We start from the raw sequence: 27,729 nt of genomic DNA on the forward strand, positions 1-27,729 counted from the left end.
TCTCATCTGACAAACATCAACATCACAACACATCTGGCAATCCTGTTCTGCCACATCCAAGTCGACTTTGTTACCATTAAGGCCACATAATACTCTGTAATATCAGCTGGTGTAGTACTTTTTTATAAAGACGGGTGTGGATGTGGACATCAGGCCCGAGTGAAACAGATTTCGTAGTTTCATGATATGAAGCTCTGCACCTTCCCACAAACTCAGGTCCGGAGGTCTGCCTCCCTGAGAAAGTGTAGACTAGCCTAGTTTTACTAGCTTGCAACAGGAGTGAGAAGTTCTAAACCCAATTTTAAGTTTAAAATGTGATTTAAGATTTTAACCATCTCTGTCGAGCCAAGCCGTTAGCCATCCTTTTCCCGATGTAGGCAGAAACATACTGCTGGTTGCTACCCCAACCAATCACAGCAGATGGCCCCGCCCCTCCCTGTGCCTGGTTCTGCCGGAGGTTTCTTCCTGTTAAAAGAGTTTTTTCTTCCCACTGTCGCCAAAGGTCTTGCTCATAGGCGGTCATATGATTGTTGGGTTTTTCTCTGTATGTATTATTGTAGGGTCGACCTTACAATATAAAGTGCCTTGAGGCGACTGTTGCTGTGATTTGACACTGTGTAAATAAAACTGAATTCAATTAAATTACTGGTAAAAAGTTTGAACCAACTATGAACCTGGACTGAAGTAAGACACAAATAGAGTCACTGTAAAGCAAATCCAAGAGAGCAGCATAATCAGTGAAAACATCCACACAAAGTTCACTCCGTGTACAAAGACTATTTTTATCAGTCCTCCAATGACAGCAAGACACTGTGAGTATGAGCTTTTGATATATTTGTTTTTGGGGTTTCTTACTCATCCTAGATTTTCTTTTCTGATAAAAAAAAAAGATGACTTTAACATTTCTCATGATCAAGTTTTCCGTTGCTATAAAGTCTCGGGAGGACGTCAAGCAGGCGGCCAAGTAACAACAAATGGTCAGCCAACAATGATTCAGTGTTTAAAGGATGGCTGGAACCACATAATTCACATAAGAAATGTGGAAATATATTTCCCACACTTCCACTGTCTTTTTGGTCCAACAAAACAAAACAAAAGCGAAAACGTATATTTGTGTCCTTTTCCTCAGCAGGTAGCTGCGTGCTAATGTCAGTGAAAGGACAGCCTTTACGTCACAGAAGCACTCGCATCACTCTGAAAGCTTTTGTGGATGAAAAGTAAAACGACATTGCAGTGAAATGCAAATTGTGCCTGGGTGATAATAAGTGTCTGTCAGCTGCAAAGAGCTCTTCTTCACATCTGATCAAGGACAGACACTCAGCACAGCAGCTCCAGTGCTGAGGAGGAGGATGCAAAGAATGAAAGACCCGCGGTACCAGCATCCGGCTAGCTTCACTCCAAGGAAATTAATAAGCTTGCTGCTGGTTATATAGTGGAGATGCTACCAATATGAACTCGATATGCAGCGAGGTGATGTCAGTTCGGTCAGGATAACCAAAGTGTGCAAACTTTTGTGCCAAAGTTCAACAAAAGCACAAAAAAGTTGCCGTTCTCAGCAGGTGATTCTGTAATATGAAGTATTACTAACAGTTAAAAGAAGTAATCTTAACAGAGCTGGGAAAAAGTTTTTACCTCAAATTTTAAATTTTAGACTAAATACAAATGCAGTTTTAACATAACGAGTCTGTTTTAAAGGGAAAGAAGCTACACAAACAGAGCTGGTCCAGTGTAAAGGAAAAAAAAGATAATTCTTGATTCGTCGCTCACTGTATGATTAACTGCATTTTTTTTTTGGAGGTTGAGTTTCATTTCATGAGCCACACACAGGCCTGATTACTGCCAGACCTGTTGAATCAAGAAACCACTTAAACAGAAGCTGCCCGACAAAAGTGCGGCACATCATACGATGATCTAAAGAAACAGCTGAGAAACAACATCACTGATATCTGTCAGTCCGTAAAGGGTTGCAAAGCCATTTCTAAGGTACTCCAGTGAACCACAGTGAGAGCCCCCACACAGTTTTAGGAAAATACTCTGTGGACTGACGAGACAAAGGCTGAACTTTCAATTCTGTTGCATTGGCGTAAAACTAACAAGAAGATCATACCAACGGTCAAACATGGTGGTGGAAGTGTGATGGCCTGGAGCTGTTTGCTGCTTCAGGACTTCGATATGTAACAGAACAGTGATCCACTCTTTGAGCACTCTGAATGACTCGAAATAGTGAAGGTTTTAGAGTAGCCTGGTCAAAAGTCTTAAAAATCAGATCAAGATGCTCTGGTATGGCTCATGCTGGAAAACCCTCCAATGTGGCTTAATTAAAAGAATTCTCCAAAGAAGAGGGAGCCAAAATTCCTCCACAGTGCTGTGAAAGTCTCATTGCCAGTTATCGCACATGCTTGATTGGAGTTCTTGCCAAAACTGAGACGAGCAGTTATTATGTTTAGGAAGCAGCTGTTCTTTCACACAGGTGTGGTAGGTTTGTATTAAATTGGGTTATTTGTGTCTAATATTGAGATTTGTGTGATGATTTGAAATATATAAGGTGACAAATATGCAACAATCTAAGAAATCAGGAAGGAGAAAAACACTTTTTTACAGGATTGTATGTAACAAGTTCCTTAAGACTTGTCATTAGATCCAATCAGAAAAAACAACTGGACTTTAGGGATCAAACATGCTTGTGTATCATTAGCTTGTGTGAGTTCACCCTAAACGTGGGTTCCTTTATGAACATTTTATTGTGTCTTACAACTGCCTGAACACAAGAGCCAGAAGCCTGGAGGAAAGCAGCTGTATTCGATGCATTAGGAATGAGAGCAGGTGGTCTTTTTAAAACAAAATCATATCAGTGTGGAAGACCTTTATGGTATTTGTGTATTGTTTTAAAAATCAGTAACTGCCTTCTGTCCCTCGAGTGGATGATGCATAAATTAACAGCTGCAAATGCCCCCAAAATTTGGAGCATTTCATCATCTGCACTCATAGCCCACTAATCTTGTGTTCACTGATACGAAGAAATGACTTCTTAAAGACTTTTGATGCTAAATTTAAAGTCTTTCTGTTACTGGATCGCGCTACTATCAGCCTTTTTTCAGCTATGCAGGAGGTGAAAACACTGAATAATGCAGATTTTTCTTTAAAACTACAGACTCTGGGTCTCAAGAGACGACAGTTGATAACAGCATTAGATAACATCTGCTCTATTCCGGGACGGAGAACAGGAGAACCTGTATTTATGGCTTTGTTAAATGCCAGCACAGTGGAATTCAGTGGTTGGATTAATATTTCATCCAAACACAACTGAAATCCCTTCGTCCTGGACCAGTGACTCGACTGGAAAGCATCCAAATAATGAAGGCTGGCGACACAACAAGAAAAAAAATAGTTCTGCACCAGTGACATCTAACAGCTGATTCACTGCTGAATTCACAGCATCTGTCAGCACCCTTCTACACGCGGCGGAAGAGACACAAACTGTAAAATATCATTAGTTTTGATTTTGTTCAGCCTCTCAGAGTGACCCCAAACTCTGTTACATCTCCGCCCAGCTGTCCTTGAGCATACAGGCTGATCCCTGCGGATCCAAGAGGGTGCGGCTACAATTACCTGCGAAGCCAATGCTTCATTTCCTCCGTAAATAAAACATCCCCATTAATAATACAGCACCTGAAACGTTAAACATTTCACCCGTTTTCAGAGAGAAAAATGGAGGAAAGGGTGCTTTAAATTCATCAAAAATCCTCACTTTTTTTCCTGTATCAAAAGCACATTCATACCTGCTGGTCACAGCAGCGTCAAGCATTCACACTGTATGAAGTCACATCATATAAAATGCTAGAGCGGCCCAGATTTCATGGAAGGTTTTTCTGGGTCGCTTGCTGTGTCTGTTTCACGCTCAGTGAGTCCTGGGCAGGTATCAGGGTGCAGAGACCGACCATCCACCTCCTTCCATTTAATTACAAACTGACACACGATGTAAACAGCAGGATTTTTTCAAATCAAAATGAAAGAAATACTCAGAGTTTAAACTTTGTTTTCTGTAACATCACAGTTTCATGATTAATTTCTTTAACTGGAGAAGAAATTCTAATGACTCGCTAGAAATACAGGGCAGCAAAAAGTCATCTTTTGCCATGAATGCATATGAACCGTTTTAGCTTCTGTTAATTTCTCTAGAAAATTATATTTGGTCTTGAAAGAGTTTAGAAACACTCTTAAGTGGCCTTTACTGTACGCACTCACCTGTGTATAAATGTCACACTGCTTCTGGCCCACACCTCGTATGTCATGTGTGCATGTTTTCCACGTTTTATGTGTGATTTAACCGCGTCAAATCGTTGAGGTTCATGTAAAGGACAGGCTTGGGTCATTAGTCCCAAACACCTGGTGTGAAATGTTCATCCAAAGTTCAGGGAAAGGACGCAGGTTCAGGATGAAGGAATGAGTATCCCAAACAAAAAAAAGATTGGCTTGGTGGATTTTTGCACACTGTAAACAAGAAGCAAAAAAAAAAAAAAAAAAGAAACAATAAGAGTGGGCAGAAAAGAAGCAGGACTACCAACTAATACACAGGAATAACTTGACAAAGGTGAAACAAGCAAGTGTGGAGAAAACAATCATAAAACGTGGGGAAAAAAGACAAAGACAGGAAGACCAACACATAAAAAACTTTCCAAAATAAAACAGGAAGTGGCAATAAGTCTGGCACAAGAAACATCAAAGACAAACACGGAACTAAAAGAGGAAAAGGTGAACACTAAGCAGTAGTCCTTAGGCATTAATGAGAAAGACATGCAAAGTAATGCCAGCTTTGACACACAGAGGGCGCTACAGAAGACGGTTCAGTCACTGACTGATTTAAAGCCTTGATTTGTCATCTGGGATCAACATCACTTTGTTTTTTGCATTCAGAAGTGGCCATATTTCCACTGTGGGTTGGACGCTGTTTATGCATCTATAAACTGTGCAGGTGCAACAGACGAGTAAAACCAAAACTGGAGCACAGACTTGTTGTTTACCTCACAGGAAGCGTTATTATTAGAACAATAATAATTTGTTATTTCATAATTTTAAAAAGTCTCCAAAACCACAAAACTTAGTCACGAGGTCAATTTCAGTGACTGAAATTATCAGACATGATGCCACAAAGGCCAAAGGCAGCCACCAGTCAAGCGGGAAAAATGTGTATTCCCTGACCAGCTGATGAGTTGCTGCTGGACTTTGGGGAATTGCTGGGAAATTGATTATTCAGCACTCATCTGCACAGGCTTGGAGACGGACAGTGACCCTCTGGTAACCTCTGGTCTGTTTCCCTTACAATAAAGTTGGACCTTTGAACTTGAACATTGTCTGTTTGCAGTTTGTGCTGCTTTTGTCTCTTTTTTTGTTTTCTTTTTGCAGCTTGGGTACTGGTGTGCAGCGCGCCTTTGCAGGCAAGTTGGCATCTTCTATGCAAACTACAGGGAACCACTACAATCCTCCAGCAATCATAAACAAGAAGCCCCCGGTTTGCAACCAAAAATATACCTTTTTCCCCATCAGTGGTGGCTATATCACATCTAACATGGTAGACAACTCCTGAGCAATGTCTGTATGATGTCACATGGAAAACTTCCATAGAGACTGACTCACTTTTGGACCGCGCCTCAAGTGGTCACTAGAGGAATTGCAGTTTAAATTTTTTATTTTTTATTTTTGCCAATAAAATGCATCTTTACAAGTAATAAACTTAATACAGAATCAGGATGATACTATATCATGACAAAGATGACAAAGCATCCTTGTTTTAAGTATTTTTACTATTAAATGGGTGGCTACCCTGCCTGTAGTCCAGCTGCCACAGAACAAGAGGCAGGGTTCACTGTGGACAGGTGCATATTGACAAAATCCCAAAAGCAGTATTTCAGTACCATATGCATGAAAGAGTATACCGCCAGTGATGTACTGATGTTTCAGAAGCATTTATTTTACTCTATCAGATACTGAACTGAAAAAAACCCCAAAAGAAAAAAATAAAACAAACAAATCTCCACTTCTTGTTTGAATCACATGATCCACATCACATGAGGACACTGCATAAAAACAGTGGAGGAAGAGGCTTCCCAAGTGGGCACGCTCGGGATGGATGCCTGAGGACGGGCACAAAGCTGCTGATCCCAGACTTTCCTGGGTCCCATGTGCCATTTAATGCCTCTTTTCATGCATATACGGATCATAATAAAGTCTTTCTTTTTTACAGCTTACAGTCCTCTTGCCCTTTTTTTTTTAAATTTGAGATTGTATCTACATAAAAACAATCTACTGCTATGGCATACAGTCTATTCAGAATGATTCACAGTTGCTCTTGCCAACAAAGTGACGGATCAATGCCTCCAGTATTTACTCTAATTCAGTTTTTAATCCTTTTCCTTTTAATTTAGAGAATCAGTTTGGCTGCATTTACAGCTGAAAACCGTCTCCACTTTTAAAGGGTCCTCCGGCATGGATCTGCTGCAGAGTCGTAAACCAGCTTTCGACTGAGATTTATTAACCAGCATGAGGAAAAATGCTGAAGCGGGAAAAAACAGATGCAGGTTTGAGGTGTGGTTCACCTGCGAAATGTCACTCTGCTCGAACGTTCCTGCTGCTCGCTCAAACGTGACTGAACGAGGCAGCTCTGGCACGAGAATGATAAAAATCTATTCAAAATAAAAGCAGGTGGAGACACTGTTTGTGTATATGAACAATGGCACAGCATAATGTGGAATCTATTGTTTTTATTATGAAGAACACGCAGTGATAAGGGTGTCGCCACATACAGGTACCTACAATAACCGTAACGTTTAAATCTCTGGATCGTGTTTGTATTTCACGTGATGCAGTGTTTCGCAAACTTCGGTCTCTCTCCATTTCTCGATACTTGTAAGTATCCACAAATGAGACAAAACACAGTAAACAAAGCAGTGAAATAGCTATTATCATTCTACTTATAAAGACATCATAATTATGTCATCACTTTGAATTATTTAGTAAAGATCTGTCATTGTGAAACTTACACCTGCTGAAGGGCGCTCAGTAGAGCCTTAACTGTAAGAGGATACCTGGTTTGAAGCTCCTGATTGGCTGCTGATTTTCTGTGGAAAGCTTGTAGGTTCTACCCAACCAACAACCTGCTCTGGAGAAAAACTGAGTGGAACTGGTGCCAAATGTGCAGTTCCTCTAATCCTCACAGACTCCCATATGGAAATGTTTAACATTAACTGATTTAAAAGCATGTTTACATCAGAATTAGCTGATGAATCAGCACTCCATACTTTTATTCAAATATGGTAACTCGTGCTTCCAAAAACCTGAATACATAGTTTCAGCCAAAACGCTAATGCGGAAGCTTTAATATGCATCCCATCTTTTATATACAGTCTTTGGTTCTCCCTACACTCCTCACAGTCCAAACACATGAGTAGATTTGTGACATCGCTCTGTGATGGCATCCTGTTCAAGGTGTGCTTGCCAACAGCTTCCTACTCAAACTCAGATGGGTATCTAAAAGTGGTGACATATATTAAAATAGATTTTAAGAGAAGTTACAGCCACCCAGCTTTGCATCTAAATGTGATCGGCTCCATCTATAATTCAGTGCAAACAATGCAATAATGCAGACATTAATCTGATTTAGGTGAGTGTGCAAAGGCACCACTACGCAAATACTTCACTCCTTAACTGTATAAAATGTTGCACGCATGACTTTTACTTTCCACACCGTTAAATGGCCCCATTTCCAGCACAGAAATCCACGCACCTTAAAGCTGCACACAGTCCGGTGTTTGTTCTTTTATGACCTCAGTAGACATTCAGTACGCGAGCTGCTGTGAGTGTGGGGTCTTAAATCACAACAATGGGGACGCGAATAGAAAGCAGGGGGATTTTAAAAAAGGGCTCACGGGATTCTTGACTATTCTTAGTGCAGCAGCACTTTGCACAATGGGCAGGAGGTGGATGAAATAATTCACCTCGGGCATCTACAACATCAGCAAGTGAGTGCAACAAATCACATGTCCCTATTCTTGCCTCAGCTCGCTCTCCATTTTGCTACGAAGGGGTCACAGCATGAGTGATATCAGATCTCAGCGTTATGGGGCTGGAGAAATTTCAACATCACCGCGCTCGCTTTTCTTGTTCGATATTAAAGGAGTGCACTTGCTGCATTAAAACACCCAGTTTCATCTCAGAAATGTGTCCCAGATCCGCTTTTTGCCCCTTTTCTTCACCAGTGCTTGAGCTCCGGTTTCAGAGGGTATGGAATCGTGCCATTGGGATCGTTTTTCTCATGCCACCTTAACCCAAAGTCCTGGTTCAAGTTTCAGTGTTTACAAGTAAAAACGCACCGGCACGCTTCAGCAAAGCTTCAGCGCTTAGTTAAAGTCATAGGATGCAAAGTGCTATAACTATATATTTACACATAAAAGAGAGAGAGAGAGAGAGATTGTCCTTGTTAAAACATTTTAGCTCAGACAAACTCGGATTCTCGTCCCTTTAATGAAAATTGATTTAAAATAGCAATCTGAGACAGAGACAATATCCAAACCCGACATCTGGATGGGGGGGTAGTGTTAAAGCCTTCACACCAAGACTGTGCTCAACTGCAATCAGCGATAACAGCACAGATTTCCCCGAGCTGTTATTAGGACGTTTTAATTAAATGTCCAAAGGCGAGAAGACGAAGCGGAGGCGCAAAAAGACGCAGAACTTACCCCCAGCAGATAAAAGCATTTGCGACGCATTTCCAGGCCTTTTATTTTTCACATAATTTCCATGTGTGGAACTAAATGTCTTCTTGTTACTTCACTGAAGTATTTTATCCTTGTTACTGGGAGTGGAAAAAGTCCCAGCAGCGCAGTTTTCTGATGGTGTTGACTGAACTGTACCCAGAAAAAAAATACAACCGCGTGGCTAGGCCGGGTGTAGATGTCCGGGTAATGTCAGAGGTTAGACACTGTCAGGATCATTTAATGAGGAGCTGCGGAGCTGGGGTGTAGCAGCCTGTCACCTCTCTGGTAGGGTCGGTTTCCCGTGAAATCGCTGCCTCCGTGAACAGGACCGGAATCCAGACAAACACTATCGCACCTTTAAAGCTGCCCACGAACTAAAACTCCTTTTCCACGCATGGTTTCACGTCAGGTTTCCCCGAGCTACAGCCTAACGTCCGCCCGGCTTCCCATCCAGCTTCTGACTCCTGCGCGGAGCCGCCGCGGTGGTGCACAGCGTCCCCACAACGCCCCCACGTTGTGCCACTTTGTCGAGTGTATCCAGTGTGACTGAGGAATAACTCGATTCCTCTGCGTGGAGTTAATTATGCAATGACTGCCCGTGTTCCAGACCCTAATCTTTAACCCCCCCGCGCAATCTAGACGTCACTGCTGCGAGAAAGTTAAAAGCAGACGAGCCCGGGGTGAGCTGCTTGTGAAAGGCTCCGCGCGCATCGCTGTGCTCTTATCAAGCATCCAGGAGAAGGGAACCCTTTTATCATGTGCCCCCGTTTCCTGACGAATTAGTGCCAGAGCGCAGAGTCAACAGATTTCGCTGTGAGCCAAGATCGACAGATGGTTCCCAGTGTGTCAATAAAGTTAAGCATCCCCGGGGATCTTTTTAAATACAACTCAGTACAAATGAGCGTCAAAATCACTGTAAATAAAATCTCAGTGGGAATGAATTTGCGACTCCAGCAATTAAAATAATTACAAATAATCTTAATATTAAAGTTCTCATTAGTGTGCGTGGGGCGTCCCAGAGAGGTTAGAGGATAAGAAAAAAAAGATTATTATTATTATTATTATTATTATTAGTCAGTATTACTCTGAATAGATCTCCTCTTGGGTGGGTTTTTACTGTATTAGCCAAGGACATATGAGGCTTGGACATAAACTATATATAAAAGTTGGTAATAAAGTGTCATCGCCTTTTATGAAGCCTTGACATGAGGGTTTTCTATGTAATTGAGTTGGTTTTTTTAAAACCAACTTTTCAGTCACACGGTTGTCCTGCTTTATATCTATATCACTGTAACTGTCAGCATAATTTTTAAGTTTAATATCATGTTGTATTCAGTAAGACCTGAAACAGTCAAAACCTCATCAGGACTGTGTTTACTGAGGTCACAGGGCACGTGAACCAAAGGGATGTTTTCCTGTACATTTCTAAACACGGGACTTTAAAAGTCGCCCCCTGCTGGTCATTAAAAACACGACTGAAGAAACAAGGCTCTTCCAGAGCAATGTCCCCATGCAAGGGTCAGAATGGTCAGAAATAATTCATTGAGTATGAAAGTAATGCAAGTCATGCTGTGGTCTTATGTTTGGACTCATGTGGGAGCAGTTATTACTCTCAACCATCATCAACAAACACCAAGTAAGAAAACATCTATTTGAAGAAGGACGTTCATCCCTCGCTTGAGAGTCGCAGGTGGCGTGTGGGAGTCACGTGTTTAATAAAAGCTGGCTACAGCAACAGTGACGGCACTCATTAGCATTAGCGTTTTTTCCCTCTAGATCTAGTAGTGAATATATTTGGATGAGAATTGTTGATCCCCCTTTTAACAAGTTAACATCTGATGGAAGGAAGCTCGTTTAGCAGGCTTCAACCATAAACTGTTGTCACGTTCCTGGGTCTGTTGACCCAGCGTTTTGAGTTTTAGTTTATTTGGATGATATGTATGAGTTCTTTAGGGTAGCTAAATTGTTTATTAGTTTCCATTTGTGTTTTCTACCGCTGTATTTAAGTTTCCCTCTCCCTTTGCCCCTTATGTGTTTCATGCTGCGTGTCTTATGTTGTCAAGTTTATATTGTCTTGTCTGCGTCCCATGTTTCCTGTTATATTTTGAAGGTCTGTGTCCTATGTCAGTGTAGTCAGCTTTGCTTCCTTTGTCTCCTTATGTCAGACTAGTGTCAGCTGTTTCCCCATGTGTTTCCACTTCCCCTAATCACCCTTGTGTGTATTTCTGTGTTTCTGTTCACTCCTGGTCAGGTCGTCTGTTGTTCACGCCAAGGTTTCCATGTCATGTTTCCAAGTTTCATGTCTAAGTTTTTCTTGTTGTTTATTTAGTTCTCCCAGTTTAGGTTGATGTTAGTTTACTTCAGTTTGCCCTTTCTTTGTACCTTTTTTACCAGCCTTATTAAACGGCTCGCTTTTTGTTAATACTCAAGCTTTGGTCCAAGTTTCTTCGTGTCTGCATTTTGGGTCCACTCTTCACAATTAATACAGTCTGCCACCGCCAGACTGTGACAACTGTAATGGTGCATCTGCAGACACAGAGATCTGCTAATTAGTGTGATCAGTAAAATGCTAGAAATTCCCTCACTGCAGTTTTTAGCACTTTTGCATCTGTATATACAGTGGGGCAAAAAAGTATTTAGTCAGCCACCGATTGTGCAAGTTCCCCCACCTAAAATGATGACAGAGGTCAGTAATTTGCACCAGAGGTACACTTCAACTGTGAGAGACAGAATGTGAAAAAAAAAAGAATCCATGAATCCACATGGTAGGATTTGTAAAGAATTTATTCGTAAATCAGGGTGGAAAATAAGTATTTGGTCAATAACAAAAATACAACTCAATACTTTGTAACATAACCTTTGTTGGCAATAACAGAGGTCAAACGTTTACTATAGGTCTTTACCAGGTTTGCACACACAGTAGCTGGTATTTTGGCCCATTCCTCCATGCAGATCTTCTCGAGAGCAGTGATGTTTTGGGGCTGTCGCCGAGCAACACAGACTTTCAACTCCCGCCACAGATTTTCTATGGGGTTGAGGTCTGGAGACTGGCTAGGCCACTCCAGGACTTTCAAATGCTTCTTACGGAGCCACTCCTTTGTTGCTCGGGCGGTGTGTTTTGGATCATTGTCATGTTGGAAGACCCAGCCTTGTTTCATCTTCAAAGTTCTCACTGATGGAAGGAGGTTTTGGCTCAAAATCTCACGATACATGGCCCCATTCATTCTGTCCTTAACACGGATCAGTCGTCCTGTCCCCTTGGCAGAAAAACAGCCCCATAGCATGATGTTTCCACCCCCATGCTTCACAGTAGGTATGGTGTTCTTGGGATGCAACTCAGTATTGTTCTTCCTCCAAACACGACGAGTTGAGTTTATACCAAAAAGTTCTACTTTGGTTTCATCTGACCACATGACATTCTCCCAATCCTCTGCTGTATCATCCATGTGCTCTCTGGCAAACTTCAGACGGGCCTGGACATGCACTGGCTTCAGCAGCGGAACACGTCTGGCACTGCGGGATTTGATTCCCTGCCGTTGTAGTGTGTTACTGATGGTGACCTTTGTTACTTTGGTCCCAGCTCTCTGCAGGTCATTCACCAGGTCCCCCCGTGTGGTTCTGGGATCTTTGCTCACCGTTCTCATGATCATTTTGACCCCACGGGATGAGATCTTGCGTGGAGCCCCAGATCGAGGGAGATAATCAGTGGTCTTGTATGTCTTCCATTTTCTGATGATTGCTCCCACAGTTGATTTTTTCACACCAAGCTGCTTGCCTATTGTAGATTCACTCTTCCCAGTCTGGTGCAGGTCTACAATACTTTTCCTGGTGTCCTTCGAAAGCTCTTTGGTCTTGGCCATGGCGGAGTTTGGAGTCTGACTGTTTGAGGCTGTGGACAGGTGTCTTTTATACAGATGATGAGTTCAAACAGGTGCCATTCATACAGGTAACGAGTGGGGGACAGAAAAGCTTCTTACAGAAGACGTTACAGGTCTGTGAGAGCCAGAGATTTTCCTTGTTTGAGGTGACCAAATACTTATTTTCCACCCTAATTTACGAATAAATTCTTTACAAATCCTACCATGTGGATTCATGGATTTTTTTTTCACATTCTGTCTCTCACAGTTGAAGTGTACCTCTGGTGCAAATTACTGACCTCTGTCATCATTTTAAGTGGGGGAACTTGCACAATCGGTGGCTGACTAAATACTTTTTTGCCCCACTGTAATCAGGCCGGTCTCAAAAAATAATGTATTAATTTGTGAGATAGAGTTTATTTTTTCATTGCAGTCATGATTTTGTAACAGGAACCCAGGAAAACACAAAAAGAGTGGTAACCACTGTATTTTACTCAAAACTATCATCTCTCTCTAGACGTAACTAAATCATTTTTAATAATAAAGAATAAAACATGTTAAAATGATAAAGTGTTAAACAAATAATGAGTTTTAAGTTGAATGTAATGTAATAATGAATTTTTAAAAATCTGTGTGCTGTATGACTTCAGCTGTGGCGTCTGGTGTAAGTGGGGAAATGATTTATTCCTCTATCAAATCTTCCAACCTCCAAATGTGGAATTTCTTTCACTCTACAACAGTGGAAAATATTTATTATCAATACGTTAACACAAATCAGAGCATATGAGACCAGGCAGATGTAAATTTGTGTCCAGAAACAGATTAGAGGTCGTGAGACCGAGCTGCCCAACATAAATATAAAATTATAGCAGCTTTTACCTTCTTTGGGGCCCCAGAAACCTTTCAAACTTAACAGTCTTTGAGGGAAATTGTTCTTGGGCTGAAACGCTTGTTCTTGTCCGCATTGCTTCACTTTAAGTGATCGTGCGCCAAAACAAGTTGGGAAACAATTTTAAGTCATTTTATGACGGAAAGCTGTCAAATATCCTCTGATCCCAGCTTGTCAGGTATAATTATATTCAGATGTTCTGGTTATTGTCCATTTTTTAATCTCTCGAGTAGACAAAAACAGCCAAATCTGAACATTTACTTAACCCCTTTATTTTTTGTATGCCATAAAACACAGGTTTATTATGATGTGTCAGAATAACTGTTAATTCCTGCCCTGTACTAGTTTTGAAGTTCTCCTGGCTGTATTCATTCTGATCCTGATTCATATTTTAACTATTAAATGATCAGATGTGATATTACACTCTCATGCCATGTCTGCCAAAAACCACACCGCTGAGGCTCTGAGTGCACAAAATGCTTCATGCACAGTGCGCTAAAGCTTTCTTTAGACCCAGTGACGTGCGGAGAGCCATTAATCAAAAGATGCCTTTATCCAAGGTGACAGTGCCCTCCCCTGAGTATGCTATCTCTTGAAGTGTCAGTAGTGGCAACAGGGGGACCATAACAAACTGGGTTATGTGGTTAGGATACTGTTTCCACTCTTTAGCCTGCTTCTAGCTGCATGCATGCTTGTCTGTGAGACTAGCAGTCAGGTGCTAAAAAATATCCCTGACAGGTGCCGTGCATGCTGCAGTGGAGCCGTGTGATTTGTTCTCAGTGTAGATTTTGTGAGGGGCCACCCGGGTTTATTTCAAGAAGGTTGTGTAAGATGGTCTTTTTTAATCCCTTCTTCCTGCAGCTGGAGGAGTTCACCATCAAGCACAATATAGTCCACCCCCTCCCCTCCTTCTGGTTTAATCTGAAACACAATTTATCTTCAATCAAGGCATGAAACATCCCCAGTGCTGGAGACTCAACACAATCCTGTGTGTGCTTGCGTGTCGGTGTGCGAGTGTGTGTGCAGAGCGGTGCCAAGGGTCATTCCAGATGCATGGAGGATGACAAAGCAGGCGTAACACATTTATGTAATCAGCATGTGTCCGGTCCCCGTAAAAGGTCCCGATAAACGCCCCGTTCTCACGAGAGCACTCAGCGGTGAAAACCTGCAGACGAATCCTGCGACGAGTTCAGACAGAAGATGGTCTGGAGTGAAAAAGTTATTTCTAATTGCATTAATGAAGCTGTTCATATTCTTTCTACAGAGTGGAAAACATTAAAGGACAGCTGGAAGAAAAATAAATAGATCTTTTAGATCATTTATCTCTTTTTTCTCGATAAACCAGTAACTCCAGTTCTCTGAATCCATGTCTTGGCGTCCTAACCCAGAAAACATGGTTAAAACACTGATGTTAATTCTTCAGTCAGAACTGGAAGAAATGGAACTGCAATGTGGATTGTGCAACAGAGGTCACGTCAGACTGTCTTTTATCAAGTAAGAAATCTTGATCACATTATTCCAGTGAAGAAAACAAATGCACGTCTTTGTTTTTTTAATGCAATATTTGATTGTCCACTGCTTTGAAATAGTTCTGAACATCCAGCTGCACCGCGAGCATTAAATGAACGGTCTCACATTTTTACAGTCCTTTTATTTTAATGGAAAGAGACATAATATAAACCACAAATCCAGAAAAACACAAATTTCCTAATAGTTATAATTTGATTTGCAACCACAAAACTAGACATTTCTAGATTCTGGCCTACTCCTCTGTACAGAAACACTAAATCCTTCAGGTTTCTTGGCGTCTCGAAGCTTTAGTTCCCTCCACAGATCTTTTGTAGGACTGAAGTCTGGCGATGCCACTCCATGACCTTAACGTGAGTCTTCTTTAGCCGCTCTTTTGTTGTCTTGGTGATATGTTTTGGGTCATTACCATGCTGTTAAACCCAACTTCAGATCTTCTGTGATCTAGCTGAGGGACAGAAGTGTACACGACCCCTTCTGCTGGTCCTTCAGTATGGTGAAGTCGTCCTGAACCCTCAGCAGGAAAACAGCCACAGAGCATAATGTTTCCACCTCTGTGCTTTACTGTGGGGATGCTGCTCTTTGGTTCGTACTCAGCATTTCTCTTCCTCTGATTTAGAGTTTGATTTTGGTTCCATCTGACCACAGCACTTCCTCTGAAGCATGTAGATGTTCACTGGCAAACTTATGATGGGTATGTACATGAGCAGGGGACCTTGTGGGCGATGTAAGATTTCACTCCATTATGGCGTAGAGCTCTGTGTTCCTACTGCCTTCAGGTTAACAAGCTCCTCCTGTATAGTTTTTCGCTCATCCACCACTTTTTTCATCATCATCCTCCTCACCCCATGAGGAAAGATCTTGCATGGAGCTCCAGACTAGGAGCAACTGATGATTTTCATATTTCTTCTATTTAAAAATAATCACATCGACTGTTGTCACCTTCTCTCATAGCCGACTCCGGCATTGTGTCGATTTATAATCGTGTCCCTGACGTTCTTTGAGCCTTCGAAGCCATTTATGTTTCTCTGCAATGAAATTCTTTCTCATTAATTGCAATGTGAACCTAACGTGTCTGCACTGTCACAACCATCACCTCTGTGCCCCCCACCAGAGTGAGCATTACAAACCTGTGATGCGCTGACACCAGTGTCGGTGCGCTCGGAGGATAGGAAATAGACTCCCCGGCAAGAGGTCAGAAGTTTAAGTTTTCATCGTGGTGTATATCTTTAACACATTTTTTTATGAGTTTAAATGCCTTTGAATGGCTGGAAATGATCCTCTTATGTGTTTGATCCTGTAATTGAGCAAACTCCACTGAGATGATCCTTTGAGGTAATAATGAAGCAGGAAATGTTACAGCGATGAGCAGTTCAGGGGTCGTGATGGTGAATATTTTTCATTAACACTCTTCTCTGATGAAAAGTGTTTAGTTTAATTTGACTCTAATCGATAAAATGATGAATAAAGACAAACTTCGCTTTGCTGACACCCACACGACTTTCATTTCATTTCAGACAGTCAGCTGATGTTACTCAGCAGCAAAATGCTGTCTGGGAAGCTTATTTATTGAATGAATCGCTATTGTCAAAGTTGTCACCTCATTTCACACAGTGTTCAGGTCTCATTCACCTTTCTGCAAAACATATTCGCACTCAGTCAAACACGTTTTTGCACAATGATTCAAAACTACCACAGCAAAGGTGCCCTTTGTTAAATACAGCCATTCAAATGTGTTCACACTTAATGCATAATTATGAAACATCAACCGTATGATGTAACAGCTGAAATTGTTGCATTGAAAACAGGGGCCACGTCTGCGACCAGTTGCCATCTTTAAAGCAACTTTGATGAGGTAGCATGACGTTAACACGGCGATGAGACGCAGTCAGTCTTCAGTCCTTGGTTGGCAGTCGAATGAGGTCAAGCTGACATTTACATTTCTACATACACAGAATTCACATGGATCGCTGCTCAAGGAGACCAGCTCTGTTCTGGTTTGCACTCTTGATCCAGTGGAGGTCGTGAGTGACAGGAGACGGGTGGATAAGCTGTCACCCTTGTTAGAGAACACCTCCCGTCCTGTGCAGGTCACTCTGACAGCACGGAGCAGCTCCTTCAGTGACAGGCTGCTGCACCCACAGTGTGTGAAGGAGGTCTTTCCTTCCAGCTGCTGTCAGACTCTCAGCAGCAGTGAATGCACACGTGTGAATACACACATGCACACAGTGGGGTTTCTTTATATCTTAATGTGCAATAATCAATACCTGCTGCTGTTAGCATTCAAGCACAAAATGTCAACTTCATCCTTATATCATACATATACAGATATTTATATAAATTAAATTTCTTCTGAGTGTTTTCATCCTTACCATCTGGGCTTTTTCAAACCAGATTCAAAACAAGGGAAAGATCTGGCTGAGAAACGAGGAGCACCACATGCTCATCAGCTCAGTGAGCGTGCACTGGATAGTCTTCCTTTCTTACTCTAATAGTAACATTAGTGATAAAATGGACCTCTTATGATATTCAGTATGAACTAAAACCTTTGATTGTGCCCATAAACTAATCAGGCAAGTATTTACAGAGGTCACAGATCAAAGGAGACGGCTAATTTCCCAAAGACTATACAACAGGAAGTCTTTTGATACCAGAGAAGTCGCCCCCTGCTGGACATAAAAAAAAGAATGCCAGTTAAAGGCGCTGTGAGTTTAACTCTTCAGACCCAGAAGTTACATCCAGTTTTTATATATTTTGTCTAAAGGCCACATTGTGAAAACATGACATGAAACTGAATTTTTCGGATGCAAACTGGTCTCGTAAAGTACATACATATCGAGTGAGTTGCGTTTAGAGAATAATTTGTCCTTAAAAAATGCACTGTGAAAAAAAAAAACAGTCAACTTCAAGCGATGACGAGCTAGTCCCGATGTTTCTAAACAAGAAAAGGAGGAAACTGAGATTCTGGATCCATCGATTCTCACGAGAAGAAAGAATCAGGGAGAATTTCATGGTTTGAACCAGGAGTTGAAGCAGTATTGTGGCCGCTTTCGTACATATTTCAGGACGCCAGTGGGGCAGATTGAGCTTTTTGGCTGAGTGTGGACCACATCTGAGGAGGCAGAGAAATAACTTCAGAGAAACCGAGTGGCCCAGAGCAGCGTGCACTTGTTGCCAAATACGGTGATCTGATTGGTTTGAGAACAAAACATTTGCACAAAATTTCTTAAAATTTTCTACATTTTAAGAATAGAAAAAGGATAAAATGACACCCACGTGTCTCGGTTGAGTTACTCATGTTGTGAATGTTGTGATTCATACTTCTTATAATTCTAATTGATGAGAAAAAAGTGAGTAGATTATGAATGATGAAAAAAATATGGTATAAAATATAAGCACTGAACATGTTTTATTTCTTTTCCCATGTTAATGGGGGAGTATGTTAAAGAGTAGATCATCTGTTGGCACCGTACTCTCAAGTCTTTACTTTAAACTCATGTTTCATGAAATATAAAGCAGGCTGGGGAGCGTGAGTGGCGGTGAGAGACCCATTTCTATTCTTATTTCAAGTTTTTGTCTCTTTTTTTGTTGAATTTAAAGACGAGCCACATACAGCTTCAAAAACTCAAGCTGCATATCCTGAACACTGAGTTTTCAATTTTTTATGTATTGTGTAATGATGTTCAGCAGCATTATTGTTTTGAATGGTTGGTTTGTGAGACTTTGTGTAGTTTTGGGACAGATAAGGCTGTGTAATGATCTTTTTTTGAGATGTTACCAGAAGAGTAAGAGGTCCACGTGAATGCATTATGAAATGAGATGAGAGATAGCATTTATTTGTCAGTTCCAGGTTTTTTGCCCACAACCGAGATGACAGACCGAGACCTTGCCGACCGTACATACAATACACAAACATCACATTGGGGAGACAGGTCAGGCTAGGTAGCGAGGAAAAAAGACATCGAAATGTGTAACACAAAAGGATAATACAGGAGTGCACAGATATCAACACACCATAGCACAATAAACACAGACAGCAACATGGGAAAGAGTTCCAGTGTGTACATCTGATCTGGGACCGCTGCAATCTTTCAACTGCGCCTCCAACTGACCCGATGTCCACATCAGAGGGGAGGTAAGCGTTGGAGGTGGCGTTGGATCCGGGGTAGGGAGGGCGATGCGTCAGTGAGTGCTTATCAGTATCAGTATATGTATGTGTGCGTGTCCAGAGTTCAGCTGAGACAGTGTCCTTCGCCCTGCCAGGCTAAGTAAACAGTCTTCCAGCCAACCCAGGTGGCCTTGCATGGAATGGGAAGGAACAGACTCAACACAATCGTTATCAGGGAGTTTTTGTTCGGCTCCAGCCTCGAGCCCACAGCTGGCGCCGAAGGGGTAGCCTCATTATGATGGTAATTTTTCTTTTGCAAACAACTCATGAGAATTTCAAGCTGTTCTTTAACACTCCGACACTGGTCTCTCAATCTCCCATTGGAGAGCCGCGAGTTTTTCCATGATGTTATTAACCTTCAGTTCCGTGGTGTTGTCATTCTTTTGCTCAAAGAGCCAATTCTGAGAACTCACGACCGCAGTCAGCTGTTCCAAGATGTGATCCAACTTTCGCTCAGAGGTGTTATTCTGAGTATTCACGGCAGCCGTAAGCTTCTCCAAGCTCTTAACCATGCTGCACTCAGTGAGCCCATTCTGAGAAGTCGCGCCTCGTCCCATCGTTTCAATCCCAGCGGGCAGCCTTGGGGGGGTTTGAACAGCCGGTTCCGCTCTCTTAATTCTCCGATAAGCCAGGGCCAAGCCAGCTCCGATCAGCAAGAACCCTGTTATCATGGTTCCGAATAGGTAGATATCGTCAGCGTCCTCGATCGACAGTCCCGCCAGGCACACGACCCTCCATTTCTGCCATCCGTCCATCGTGTATCCGGCAGGGAAAGTCCCTCCAGGGAACTCAGGCTCTCCCGAGCCCAGACTTCTTGTTGAGAAAAGGGTGTCAAAAGCATTCAGAGACCAGTTGATCAAATCCACAATTCTCTTTTAGGTTTTAGAGAACAGACTGTGAGAGAGTGTTCCAGGGAAAGTAATACACACGAGACAAGACAAGGACACAAGAGGCTAAGCAGGGAAGATAAGGGAGAGGAGAAAAGTGCGTCCGCCTCCTCCGAGAGCCAAAAGGGAAATATTTGCGTTTGTGTTTGGACTTTTAAGAAAAAAATGGCGAGTTCCAAGAAACGCGTCTTAGGGATTGTGAAAAACTGTAATAAAACTCAAGGATTTTTACCTTTTTTTGTCTTAGTGACGATTAAACTGAATGTCAGCAGATGTCAACATTTCTTAGTGCCAAATCAAGGCCGACTCTCCTACCTGCTCAATCAAAGCGCTTGAAGAATACTAAATTACTGAAAGCAGATATTTAAGTAGTCAGATTTCCTGTAAGAGCCTCATCTCTATCTGACAGCTCAATGCTGGTTTAACGAATCAATTTAATAAACACTCACGTGAGTAAAAGTCCTGTGTGTGAACCAAAATTACAGTTAATGGCGGCACGTAAAGGAATAGTGAGAAATGTCGTGTTGGAGCTCGTGCATGATTGTGAGTGTTAGTCTGATGATAGCTACAGCTGTGAAAGGATTTAAAGGCTTGAAAGAAACACCTGATGCCAATTAGCTAATACAAGCAGACTCCACCGCTGCGCTTGTGAACGAACACTTTTTGCACATTACCTTTTCACCCCAATCACACAGCCCTTATTAGCTCAGTTCAATTTTCAGCTGGGATTTACCCTCATTTTTCACATATTTTTCATGTGAACAGCTTGAAATGATCTCCTTACGTGTTCTGATCCTTCAGCGAACTTCATCGAGATGATCCTTTGAGTTTAATTATAGCAGGAAAACGTACAGCAGAATAGAACTACTGGCTGGTGGCAAACAAGTGTTGCTGAAGAGGAAAAATTTAATTACTACAACAATCAGCCAAAGCTGAATTACCAGTTGGGGTAGAACAAGCCTCTGGCTTCCTGAAGGTTCATTGTGTGGAAGTTATTTGATAAAATGCAGATTAATATAGCCATAACACTGTGTGGTAACCTAACAGTCTATAACTGAAATGACAAGGGTCTAATAAGGTAAAGGCCTTCATTATATAATCTAGAGGCCTTGGGTTGTATGTTCGCAGAGAACAATCCACAGAGGGGACCCATAGAGGCCCACGGCTCATATTTTGCTGTGGGCCTCTCGGTCATGCAGTCAGTAAGCAGAAACTTATAAGGTTCAGCTCTGCTCACAGTGGCTGGGTGACACAGTGGAGAGACCCACAACAAGCCTGGCACATGTTGTTTGGGTGGAGATCAAGTGGCACTCTACAGGCTGCAATGCAAATGCCCCAACCTGCAGTTCCCTCTTATGGCCACTTGAGGCTGTGAATCAGTTCCCATAGACTAGCTCTTAAAACGCACAACTTTACAGTAGAAATAAACATGTCTACAGCTACAAACATCTCTAAAGTTTTTTGTGTGGATTTTGTTTATGTGTAAACTTTGACCAGTACAGGGATACCAGTCAAAATCTAAACTGAAGCCACCTACAATAGAATCAAATGCAGTGCCTTATGAAGATCATACACAAAGCTCACAATGTACAGCACACACACACACAAACAGTGTGACATGTTCTTGTTATAAAGATTTCCACAAGTCAGAGGCTTCAGTTTCTCTGCTACCGCCTGCTCTGCTGGGCTCCTTCACAGCTCCTCTGCCTGTCCTGCCTGACAGCCTCTCAGCTCCGCCTCCTCACCGCTGCTGACCACCTCCCCAGGGGTTCTGTTTACATCTGCAACTTCCTGCATGGCCTCCTGAGAGCTTTGCTCTTCTCCAAAGGCTTCCTGTCCGGACTCCCGAGGGGCTCTGCCTTTGTATGCAACTTTCTGCACAGCCAAGCGCTGCCTTCACTACTCCTGTCTGTCTCCTCATCCTCTGGGTCATCCAGGTAAGCTACCTCAACACTGAACACCGCCGGCGTTCTAGGTAGACCCAGGTTATCCTGTCTGCTTTGCCTCCATGCTGTTATCTGGATCGTCCTCTCCTGTCTACTCAGCCTACAGGTTGGGTGCCAGGAGATTTCCTGTCTGCAAAACCTTCAGGCAGCAACCGCCTGCTCCACCCATCCCACCTGTCTTCCCTGCCTCAGACCTGTCCAGCTAAATGGCCTGTCCTCTGTGCTGCAGCCTTGGGTTGTTCTGTTGATGCCTGTGGGCCACCCACCTGTGTGGGCTCTTCTGCTGACCTGCGAAGTGTCTGCTAGAACTTGAACTCTCCTACCTGGTCTGCAGTGCAAACTTTACTTGCTTGTGCAAACCCTGCAATGTGGCTAAAAGACTGTCAACACCTGAGTAAAAGAACGATCCACAAAGCTCACCTTTCAACACTAAATTCACAGATAACCATTATTGGAAAGGTTTGAACATCTACAGGTTCCCCGGCAGAGTGGATACAGCATTTGATGAGGACCACGCGATGTGGTCGAAAGCTACACAGAAAGCAGAAACTCCGTCAAATTTCAACACAGATGAGAACAGCTGTCAGAAATGACAGCTCAATTTGCTAATGATGAGAGTGCGTGACTGCTGACAGCTCCAGAACAAGTGAAGATTGAGGCCTTGAGTTTAAATTACTTTTTCAAATTTAAAGTTTTAAATACATCAGTTGTCAGTAAGAAAATATCATGAATTCATTCATCAAATCAATGCAGACACTTCAAAAGCTTTCCGAGAGAGGAAAACTCGTCAAGTCAGTGAGACGGTGACCTAGAAACAGGCATCGCCTTCATATTTAAGCAGTCGCTCTATGTGTGCATGTGTGTGTGTGTGTGTGTGCGCATGCACGTGTGAGGCATTGTATCCTCGTGCTGACTCTTGCTTTGAGTTTTTTGCAACATCTGTGCACTGTGTCTTACCGGCACATTCAGAGCAACACTTCAAGAGCCCTCCCAACAATAACAAACACAAAGCAGTCTAAAACACACTCCAACAATCTGCAGGCGCAGTCAGGACGGGTGTGTGAGGGAGAAACAAAGGCAGCGTGCTGCAGAGAGAACAAGCAACAGCGGTTCTGCTTTTGTACTGAGGGAGGACAATGCGCTGTGTGATGTGCACGCTCCCAATCCTGCTCTTCTCTCACACGCCCGACGCTCTGAGATATTTCATGTGGTAAACAATCTCAAGACTCGGTCCTTGAACTGAGTTTGTCACAAAGCCAATATGAGTTACAGCCGAAGCCTTCGGAAGATGGCGTATTGATTTTCTGACAGGCTCGGATGTAGTAGCACCTTCCAAATGTGACACAGCTCTGCATGTTGATGAGGCCGCAAACAAAGAAGGGCTTAAAGCACCGCTAACCTGTGATGGATACAAGTAGGTTCATTTAAGAAGCCAGGCTGGGTTTTTTTAGAGCGATGAGTAGACTTATTAGCATTTTCCATCCACATGCAAAACAGCCGTGACATTTATGGTCCGTAGCGTAAGGCCAGTGTGGAGAGGCTACCATGACAGAGTACCGGATTATTGTTTGCAAAAAAAAGAAGAAGTGTTCTTCACCACAGGATGAAATAAACACAGCATTTAATTTCAGATACTGTCCAGAGGATTACGTCCCGACAATCACATTTAGCAGAAATACATTTGGTTTGGGCAATTTTAGTGACATCATCATTTTACACTCCTGACATTTATGAGGAGAGAGGCGGCAGTTGTGTAACGTGGTAACAAAACAGATGGAATTGCAGTCTTCGCACAGTAATAGCTGTCATTGTGTTGTAACTGTCTAGTGTTGTCCATGTAGCTGTAAAATTGTGTGGAACTGGAGGCGCAGTAACATATTAGGAGTGACATGATGTGAAAATGCAGAAAATAAAAATAAAGGCACGAGAAAATGCATTTTGAAAACATACAGTTATGAATAAATAAATAAATCTAAACAGATGGCGGTATAAAAATACAAATAAATATGAAAACACAAAAATCAAGAAGAGATTTAAATAATTTCAAGACTATAAAATGATAAATGTACATGAGATGTTAAAGTGACTAAGATATAGAAAAATGAATTGTATAACATTTATTTAAAAACTATTTTACAAATTTATGAAAAAGAAATAATAATTAGAAAGATTGTTTAAAAAAAAATCTTCAGTTTAATTATTGACAAAAATCAAACAAAAACAGTCACTATGCAAACTGATCTTGTGGTCTGTTATACAAATGGCAGCACCACTAACAAAGAAAACTAGTGTAGGTAATCTGTGCAAACCAAGGTCCACCGCAGCATCACCTGACTCGGCTGCCTGGAAGACAAGGTGTCAAAAGAGGTGCGAAGAGACCCAGAATCGAGGCCAGCAGATGGAGGTCTGCTGTAGGTTAAAAGCTAATACTAAGTAGCTCTACTGTTTGTACTTTTGGCCAGTGTAGACTCTCTAGAAAACAAATCGGATTGCCTTAGACTCCATCTCACTACAAAGTCTCATACACAGCCTGAAATAAAGAACTGATGCATGTTTATCATCATATAAATATGGCTGTACAGTAACATCCCTGATACAGCCATCCAGATACAGGGATAACACCATCATGGAGGGAACACAGTAACACTGAATAAGGCCTGTGGTGGTGGGCTTCGTCTATTATATCAACAGAGGCTGGTGTGTTGATGCCTCAGTAGTTATCACTCATTGCTCGCCACTGACTGATTGTTTTTTAACGTGAAATTCTGCTGGGTTCTTTCTATCAAGAGAATTCAGTGTAATTTTGGTCATGCCAGCTTACATCCTTCCTGGTGCGAATGCTAATGAGACACTGCACGAGCTCCACAATGCCATCAGCGACCAAAAAAAACGACCCACCCCAAGGGTTTTTTTTTTTTCATTGTTCCTGGTGCTTTCAACCATACCAAACTAAAAACCAGCAGAAACAAAGTTTTACCCACAACACTTTTCCCAACATTGCCAGAAGGGGCGGGAATATGTTTGACCTATTTTACTCCAACATCTGTGACTCACACAAAGCCATCCCTGTCCCCCACCTGGGTCATTCCTACCACCTTTGTGTTTTTCTCTTCCCAGCATACAGATCACTGCTCAAACTATTCCGGCCAATAAAAAGAACCATCAGAGTTTTGCTCTGTGGAGCCATCACAACCCTACAGCACTGCTTTGAGAGCACAGGCTGCAATATATTCATGGAAGCAATCACTTATGACTAGCACATCTGTCTGGAGGAATACATAGACTCCGTTCACAGCGAAGTAGATCAAGGCTATCACTGTAGTAAAAGACTGTAACCACACATGTCAGCCAAACTAGAAACCATGGCTAACATCTCAAGTCCACCTCTGGGTCTTTTATGAGCTAGACAGGCCTGTAAACCGCCAATGGAAGGCAGCTGGGTGGATTTTGAGTCTGAATTACCTCTACACCCACCATAGAGAAGCAGGTGCTCCATCTGGCCATGGCTGATTTGAGGAGCACATCATCAATATCTTAGCAAATCTTATCTCAGTAACTATCTCCTTGTAGCACTGACTTCCACTATAATGAAGTGCTTTGAGGAAGTGGTCTAAAGCCCTATCCTCTCTTCCATCCCCACTGCCTGCCTCCCCAACCTCTCTACATCTCCAACACCCGTCTGCTTTACCACACTTTGACAAACGTCATGTCAAAATTCCAGCTGGTGAGAAAACTCCTTCTGCTCAACCTCAACACCTCAGGCTGTATGCTCAGCGCTCTGTTATTCACCCGGCTCACCCATTACTGCAACCCCAAGTCTGAGTTCAACCTCATCATGAAGTATGCTGAAGACATGATCAGCAGTAATGATGATGCATCAGACAGAGAGGAGGTGGAACGTCTGGTAAGCTGGGACCACAACAACACAACAACACTCTGTCTCTTAAGGTAGACAAAACCAAAGAGGCCCACCAGCCTTCACTGCTAATTCAGTGATTTTTAAGTAGAGTCAGAAGCAAAGGGTTCTTTTTGTGCACATCTCTGACACCTCTCCCATCATCGATCCTTACCGTCCCCCCCATCACCCCTAACCAGTCACCACAGATGGACGACCCTCCCCGAGCCTGTTTTTTTCCCTCCCACTAAGTGTTTGCTCAAAGAGGGTTGTTGGGTTTTCTCTGTATTATTGCGGGGTCTTCACCTTACAATGTAAAGCACCTTGAGGTGACTGTTGTTGTGATTTAGCACTAAATAAATAAAACTGAATTGAACATTTAACAGAGGAACTGCAGAAAGCTTCCTGCAGAGCACAGTGAGGCAGGTGAGAACATTCATAGGAACATCCTTCCCCTTATCCATGTTCCAGACATGCTGCATTTGCAGAGCCTCTGCTATTGTGAAGAACCCCACCCAACCCACATACAGCCTGGCTGCCCTTCTGCAATCAGGCAGAAGGTTCTGCAGCATTAAGAGTCAGACTGCGAGTCTCTACAATCACTGCAATCTATCAAAAGCCTAAACCACCCCGTGATTGTTGTTGTCTGTCTGGTTTTGCTATTTATTGTTGAATGTGCACAGTTGTGTGTTTATTGGTTATGTACTTTAGTCCATATGAAACTATATTTGCATTCAGCCATATACTCTATATATGGAAGAGTTACAGTAAAGCTGACTCATTTACAAATAAGTGAAAAAAATGCAACAAAAAAGGGATTAAAAATTAAAATTCATGAAAATAAGTAGTTTGTATTTTATATTTCACATTTGCGGAGCTTCTTTGCTTTCTGCAACTCTGGTTTCACCCTGACCATGAAGGGTTTTCTTCTCTTATTTTCTCTGTGACACATGTCTATGGCCACGGCTGTGGCCATAAGAACACTGTGTGGGCTGTTTGTTCTGTGTCTCTTTACTGTGTTTAAGACTCTTTACAGGTCCCTCCCCTAATGAAGAGTAGTGAGCAGCTGATTGGACCATGGAACAGGTGACCACATTCAAAAAGCCGCTCTGACAGCTCCAGGGAGAGAGAGAGAGAGAGTGTGGAACGAGCGAGTAGCTTGACAGCCGTCGCAGTCCTGACCCTGGTTTTCCCAGCCTGTGTTTATCTTGTGTATTTGTGGGAGTGTGAATTGTAAAAGCCGCTCCTAGTGCATTAGCTGAGAGCTTAGGCACTCGTGGGCTGAAGCGGAAGGGGTGAGCTGCCTTTTCTTTTGGAATCGTTTTCTCCTGTTTTCTTGGTCAGGGAGCGAGGGATAGCTCTGTCATTTGTTTGTTCTTTTTTCTTTCTTAGGGTTTAGTTAGTCTTTTCTGGTGGGACTTAGTTGGTTTTGTTTATTATTTTGGCCTGGGCTCACCCTGGAGCTATGCTTCTTGTCCTTAAATAAAATCACTTTTTTTACTCACAACTGGTTTGGATGTTTGGCTTGGGAACCAGGGCGGGGATTTGTCTCTCTCTCCTCCAACCTTATGTGCGTCCCTACCCGCCTAGACTAGGGGCGTAACAATATGGAAGAGTTACAGTAAAGCTGACTCATTTACAAATAAGTGAAAAAAATGCAACAAAAAAGGGATTAAAAATTAAAATTCATGAAAATAAGTAGTTTGTATTTTATACTTCACATTTGCGGAGCTTCTTTGCTTTCTGCAACTCTGGTTTCACCCTGACCACGAAGGGTTTTCTTCTCCTATTTTCTCTGCAACATTAAACA

The 27,729-nt window shown here is 42.4% G+C and overlaps 1 protein-coding gene and 1 pseudogene across 1 annotated transcript in view; both read right to left on the reverse strand.

Annotated features, from left to right (window-relative positions):
- The window catches only part of LOC147323815 (corticotropin-releasing hormone receptor 1-like), a 97,630-nt gene extending 88,183 nt beyond the window's left edge, over positions 1-9,447 (reverse strand). Inside the window, exon 1 of the mRNA XM_086304429.1 lies at positions 8,733-9,447. Within this exon, the coding sequence (XP_086160555.1) occupies positions 8,733-8,762 (30 nt within the window). The 5' untranslated portion in view covers positions 8,763-9,447. The remainder of the gene's footprint in view (positions 1-8,732) is intronic.
- Positions 9,448-19,478: 10,031 nt separating this feature from the next.
- On the reverse strand, positions 19,479-21,875 carry LOC147323816 (uncharacterized; annotated as a pseudogene).
- Between the last annotated feature and the right edge of the window lie 5,854 nt (positions 21,876-27,729).

Source organism: Aulonocara sp. 'chitande type north' Nkhata Bay, linkage group LG8 (genome assembly GCF_057382095.1).
Source record: "Aulonocara sp. 'chitande type north' Nkhata Bay isolate Kocher_YH1m ecotype deep benthic linkage group LG8, A_spYH_male_GT1.1, whole genome shotgun sequence".
NCBI lineage: Eukaryota > Metazoa > Chordata > Actinopteri > Cichliformes > Cichlidae > Aulonocara > Aulonocara sp. 'chitande type north' Nkhata Bay.